The sequence below is a fragment of the Bombus pascuorum genome, unplaced genomic scaffold (assembly GCF_905332965.1).
Source record: "Bombus pascuorum unplaced genomic scaffold, iyBomPasc1.1, whole genome shotgun sequence".
Taxonomy (NCBI): domain Eukaryota; kingdom Metazoa; phylum Arthropoda; class Insecta; order Hymenoptera; family Apidae; genus Bombus; species Bombus pascuorum.
The window spans coordinates 186,366-192,907 of record NW_026869760.1 but is presented as its reverse complement, the minus strand read 5'-3'; the positions used below and the strand labels follow the sequence as shown (position 1 = coordinate 192,907).

At 48.1% G+C, this 6,542-nt stretch overlaps 1 protein-coding gene across 1 annotated transcript; it reads right to left on the bottom strand.

Annotated features, from left to right (window-relative positions):
• Positions 1-1,993: 1,993 nt before the first annotated feature.
• On the bottom strand, positions 1,994-5,683 carry LOC132915919 (uncharacterized). The gene is made up of 2 exons (XM_060975683.1): positions 3,761-5,683; positions 1,994-3,652 (listed from the first exon to the last, which is right to left on the bottom strand). The coding sequence occupies exons 1-2, from the start codon at positions 5,681-5,683 to the stop codon at positions 1,994-1,996; spliced, it is 3,582 nt and encodes a 1,193-aa protein (XP_060831666.1).
• Positions 5,684-6,542: the final 859 nt, after the last annotated feature.

The window sequence follows — 6,542 nt, the reverse complement described above, 5'->3', positions numbered from 1 at the left end:
ACCAAATAGGCCAGATCCACAACTTTATAGGTTCTTGTACATGCCAAGTTTGACAAAAAGAACAGAACTCTAATTTCGTAGGTTCTTGAACATGCTAAGTTTCAAACAAATAGGACAATCCTTAATTGTAGTGATTCTTGTATATACTAAGTGCAACCAAATAGAACAGATCCATAATTTTATAGATTTTTCTATATGCTAAGGTTCAACCAAATAGGAGCATTCTTAATTTTATTGGTTCGTGTATAGAATGAGTTTCCACCGAATAGGTCAGATCCACAATTTTATAGGTTCTTGTACATGCCAAGTTTCAATATAGAACAGAACACAAATTTCGTAGGTTTTTATATATGCTAAGCTTCAACCAAATACTACTGTTGCGACCGTTCGCGGAGAGACGCGGTCGCGAGGAAACGCGTCAGCGAGAGTCGTAAATTCTCGCTACGATTCAGTTAATCGACGCCGCGAAGTGGTCGCTCCCCGCGTTTCGTTTAGGATAACCGGGATGATTCAATGAGTGCAACTTATTCTACTATTGTAGAATAAATATATATATTTATATCTGAACAACACTTACAGTTTTTATAAGATATCGGTTTAAATGGTGTCGGAGGTTACCACTAGAGTGTTCGAGTTAGATATTATACAGTGTGATTAATTTGGACGCGACCGTACAGAGAGTTTTCGACTGCGACTGATCGGTTCGAATGTTAGATTGCGACTTTACGATGCTTCTCAGTGAGTTTGCTGGACTGAGCGATAGTTGTAGACGTAGTGACTGATTTGAGGACGAAGACGAACTGACTCGATCGTGACGATGCTGTGTCGGAGGTGAGCTAAGGAAGGGTGTGTCTAACGCACGGAATCATCTGATTTGTTGATGACAGTTTTTGGTTGGAGAAGTGAGGGTAATAGAAATTGTTTCTATTGGTTAGTAAGACTATCGATGGACTAGGAAGGGTATTAGCCACCCTCGATGGAAAGTTGGGAGTAGGAGGCATCGCACGTGTGAACACTTAGCGTTCACGTGTTTTCCAGACGTTAACCAGAAACCTTAGAAAACGCTTTCGTGGAAAGGTCCTTGTTTGCGATGAAAGACTTTCGCCAGAGTTTTCTGGGATTTATAGTCAGGCTGCGAGTGTTTTCAAGAGTATGCGATAAGGATGTGCGGGCATCTGGCTGCCATCCGTCCGCGATGTGAGGTCCGGCTCAGGTAGAGAGTCGGCCGACGTAACATCCTCCCCCCGTTGAGAGGGTACCGATCAAAATGATGTGATTGATTTGAAGAGGTGGATCTCGCATTAGGCCGCGTTGCTGCTGATCAGGTCGGAGTCATCTGGTGTTGATCTGCTCGGTAGTGGTGCCATCCGCATGATGCCAGTTGAAGACAGTTGGATGGGGTATCCCTGTCCAAGAGCGATGACTCTGGATTTTGTGGCGGATGCGATCCTTTTGCTCGTTGACATAAAATGCTTTGCAGTGGTTGATTCCGAGGCTGATGAATGGATGCTGTTTCATTCGGAGAGTCCAGATTATATCTGGAAAAATAACAGAGTTATGATAACTTGACAAGTATGTTGTTTATGTCCTGTTCGGGAGTCGTTGGAGTCTCGACCGTCGTGATCCTTGTGGTTGTACGGAAACTTGCGGTTGTGATTATTGACCCAGGAAGTGTCCTTGGATGATCGTGGACCGTTTCGGTCCTGGAATGTAGTGGACCAGCTTGATCCAAGAAGTAGCGTTGAACGGAATTCCAGTGTTGCTTGATGCTGATTCGTCTGACACGATGCGGGGTTCTGTAGTTGATTGGGAGGCTGGGCTCCCCCCGATGAGCCGCCCGACTCGAGTTCTCCCAGTGATGTTCCTTGGTAGATAATGAACGTTGGGTGTCGCGGCGTTGGTTGGGATCCTAATGCCCCCTCGTCTCAACTGCTGATTGTCCGGATTCCTCGAAGTCAGGCTGGATTGGCAGTGGGACAAGTCTTTTGATGCCTCAATCCACGATGTTTTTCGCCGTTTGAATCGTAGCCGTTCGGATGACACCATCGTCGCCTGGATGGACCTTGATAACTCGTCCCAGAGGCCACTGCATAGAGGGCACATTGTCCTCTCTGAGGATGACGATTGCGCCTTCCTGGATGTTGTGCCCACCCTGGTTCCATTTGCTGCGGTTGCTCAATTCGTTTAAATATTCCTTATGCCAGCGATTCCAAAAATGTTGCCTGATCTGCTGAAGATGTTGCCATCTGGAGAGCCGATTGGAAGGGACGTCTCTGAAATCTCGCTCCCGTAAACTCATTAGTGAATCGCCGATGAGGAAATGGCCGGGAGTGAGGACTAGGAGATCGTTCGGATCGGAGGATATCGGAGTTAACGGTCGTGAGTTGAGGATTGCCTCGATCTCAATAATGAGGGTGTTGAATTGTTCGAAGGTGAGTAATTCGTTGCCGATTACGCGTTTGAGATGACGTTTAAATGACTTTACCGCTGCTTCCCAGAGTCCGCCGAAGTGCGGGGTATGAGGGGGAATAAAATGCCATTCAATGTGCTTATCTGACAGAAATGAGGCCACCTTGGAATTATGATCGTTCGATCGTAGGAGTTCGTGAAGCTCACGTAATTCGTTGTTCGCCCCAACAAAGTTTGTGCCGTTGTCGGAATGGATGGTAGAGCAAAACCCGCGTCGAGCGATGAACCTTCGGAGTGTGGCGATGAAGGCCTCGCTAGTGAGATCGCCGACGAGTTCGATATGCACCGCCTTAACCGCTAAGCATACAAAGATGGCAACATATGCCTTGACCTGGCGGCGGTTGCGATCTCTCCTTTCCTTGATGTGGAATGGTCCGCAGTAGTCGACGCCGACGTTCGTGAATGGGCGTGACTCGGTCACTCTCGCCTCAGGTAGATCACCCATAATATAATCCACCGGCGGTGGATGAGCGCGGCAGCAACGGACGCAGCTCTTGATCGTATGCCAAACTTGACTTCGACCGTCGATGGGCCAGTATCTTCGTCGTACGGCGTACAGCGTAGCTTGTGTTCCTGCGTGCATGTGGACGTTGTGTGCATGATCGATAATGCGTGCTGTAACATATGACTTAGGCAAGATTATAGGATGTTTTTGAGGAAAAGGTATCAGTGAATGACTAAGTCGTCCGCCTACGCGTAATATGCCTTCCTTATCTATGAACGGGTTGAGTCGCGTGAGCTTTCCCTTTATTGTTGCGTCTCGATCCTTCTGGAGCGCACGTATTTCCGCGGAAAAATAGATGCCTTGCAATAGTTTGATGATCTTGTTGTGGGCTGTATTTAATTCAGTTGCCGTGATGGGTGTAGTCGGGTTGTGTTTATGTTTCCAACGGAGACAGCGAGCGATGATCCTGATCAACTTAGGCCAAGATGAATACCTTTCTAGAAATCCATGATCGGCGGGGGTTGCGGACATACAGGTTGCTCGTTTTTGTTCCGGTAACTCCGTTAGTGGTGGCAGTGTACATGTCGGCCAGTGTTCTTCAGATAGTTGGAGCCATTCAGGACCATGTTGCCAAATAGTCGGGCGTAGAAATTCTTCAGGCGTTTGTCCTCGCGAGATTAGATCCGCGGGATTGTCGTTGGTCGGAACATGGCGCCAATCGTGCGAACTAGTTCTAGTCTGGATTTCGGAGATTCGGTTGGCAACAAACGTTTTCAGTGTGTGAGGAGACGTGCTTATCCAATGGAGGACGATGGTGGAGTCGGTTCAGTAGACGGCTCGAGACACATTGCGCGATAGAGCCTGTTGTATGGTAGACATCAGGGACGTAAGAAGAAGGGCTCCGCACAATTCAAGCCGAGGAATGGTTTGGGACTTGAGCGGGGCTACCCTTGATTTTGCAGCTAAAAGCTGGACCTGCACGTGGCCGTCAGGATTAACGGTTCGTAGATAAACGCAAGCTCCGTATGCTTTCTCGCTTGCATCGCAGAAACCATGCATTTCGATTTCTTTTGCGGATCCGATTATTGCCTTGCGTTGGAACGAGATATTGTTCAGGAGCGCTAATTGGGAATAATAGCGGCTCCATTCGGAATGGAAATCTGCGGGAAGTGATTCATCCCAATCGACCATCAGTGCCCAGACTCTCTGTAGTAATATTTTTGCTCGAACAATTACTGGCGCGAGTAGTCCTAAAGGATCATAAATCCTAGCGATTACGGAGCTGATCGATCGTTTGGTAACGTGAGGAATATTGGCCATGGCGGCGACCGAATAAAGGATTGAATCATCGGAGGACCTCCAATAAACTCCAAGTGTCTTTAATGGTTGGGACTCACCCAATTGTAGGTTTTGGTTTATGTCGTGGTCCGATAGTCCGTTGAGTAGTTCGCGGTTGTTGGATGCCCATTTTCTGATTTTCAGGCCGGCCAGTTGGAGAAGTTCGGTGAGTTCTGTTCTGATTGACAACGCCTCGCTCATCGTGTCAGCCCCGGTAAGGGCGTTGTCGACGTAGAAATCCCGCTGCAAGACTGACGAAGCTCGCGGAAATCGATGTCCTTCATCGTTTGCCAATTGTTTGAGACATCGGATAGCTAGGTAGGGTGCGGCCGACAGGCCGAACGTGATGGTGTTGAGTTGATAAGTTTCGATTTCACCGTTCGAATTGCGCCACAAAATTTTCTGATACTTACGATCTTCCGGGCGTACGAGAAATTGTCGATACATCTTCTCGATATCACCCGTGAGAACATACTGATGAGAGCGGAATCTCAAGAGAATATCGAATAAGTCCTCTTGTAACTTCGGTCCTGTGTGAAGGGTGTCGTTCAAAGAAACTCCGGTGGTGCTCGGTGCGGATCCGTCGAACACGACGCGGAGCTTTGTAGATGTGTTCGAGTCCTTGATTACGCCGTGATGTGGCAGATAGTGTTCATCGGCTGATTGGTGATGTGATGCGATTGTCGTCATGTGCCCTAATTCCACGTATTCCTGAATTACCGCCCGATATGCTGCTTCGAATTTCTGATCTCGTTGGAATTGGCGCTGAAGAGAGGCGAGTCGTTTCATCGCCATTGTTTTAGTTGATCCGAGTGAGGAAAGTTTGTCGTTAAACGGGAGTGCGACGATGTATCGCCCTTCGCTGGTGCGTTGGAAGTGCGCTAGAAAGTGTTCCTCGCATCGTCGATCCGCTTCTGACACGTGTTTTATTTGTGGTCCCTCGTCGAGTTCCCAAAAGCGAGTAAGATCCGTTTCAAGATCTGCTGTGAAGGTGTGAAATGCCCTGGCCGTTGACGGGAAGACCGGGCTCCCCCCGATGACCCACCCGAAGTGTGTTTTTTGTAAACGGAGGTCGGGGCCTGTTGGCGGATTAAGGTTGATTTGGCCGACACATAGTGATGCAATGGTGGGCCCTGAGCTCAGCAAAATATCGATTGGGGATGGTAAATGGAATGTTGGATCGGCAAGATGGATATTCTTGGGTATTGGGATTGTTGATCGGTCTATTGGTTGATCCGGAATGGATGTCGAAATTGTTGGTACGATGAGAAATGTTAAGGTGCGTTGGTAGGTTCCGTTAGTGGATGTGATCGTGGCTGTAATAAAACGATTTGACGTCGTTGATAAAACATCGAGGGCTTTGATTGAGATGGAACACTTCTGTTGCGGAAGTCCTAAAGAGTTTGCAAGACGTTCGGTAATGAAATTCATACTAGCACCGGTATCTAACAATGCTCGGCAGCGAACTGGTTGAGATCTATCGTTTAAAATGTTGATGCGTGCAGATATTAACAGGTCGTTGGGTAATGTGGTGACCAAGTCTATGAGCAGTGATTCGGTTTTCCGAGTCGCGTCGGTCTGTGGTTGTCATTGTGTGATTTGTTGTTGGATATCGGATACTGGACTAGGGTACGATTGATTCGGTGATGTACTAGTTGGGTGTTTCAAAGGACTTCTGCCTTTGCCTGGGGGTGTCGTTGCGGGCTCTTCGTTGCTGGAATTGGTTCGATCCGTAGTTTGAGCATCGGATCTATGAAGAAGGGTGTGATGACGTTGTCCGCAAATGCGACAGGACCCGGCGGAACACTGTGGGAGTGTATGTCCTGTCGTCAGACAGTTAGTGCATGCCGATATTTCTTCGGCGGCCCTGATGCGTTCTTCGATGGTTTTCGTTCTAAAGGTTCTACAAGTCCAGATCTTGTGCGGTCCGCTACACATTGGACAAATTGATGACGATCGTGATGTGACAAACGCCTGCCCGCGTGGCTGGCGCGTCGTCCTTGAGGGTTCGCTGATTAGACACCGATCGTTCAAGAAATTGAGGAATTCCGTGAATGTGGGGAACGGTATGTGTTGTGTTTTATCCTTCCAGATGAGATCGGTATCCCGGTCTAATCTAAAGGTGCATAGATATAATAGCACGGAGTCTGCCGTCAAATGTCCGAGCGATTCTAATGCCTTGTAATGCCATTCTAGTTTGGTCGCGTAGGATTGCAAGTCTAGGTGTGCTGTGCGCGATGCGAGGCCTGTGTTGAATATCTCTTGCAGGTGTCTCTGCACGATCTTCTCT

Excerpts from the sequence above, each read along its gene's own strand:
- LOC132915919 (XM_060975683.1), bottom strand. The coding sequence starts at position 5,683 with ATGAATTTCATTACCGAACGTCTTGCAAACTCTTTAGGACTTCCGCAA. Across the intron at positions 3,653-3,760 it reads AACAGGCTCTATCGCGCAAT|ACTAGAACTAGTTCGCACGA; the intron begins GTGTCTCGAGCC and ends TCCGAAATCCAG.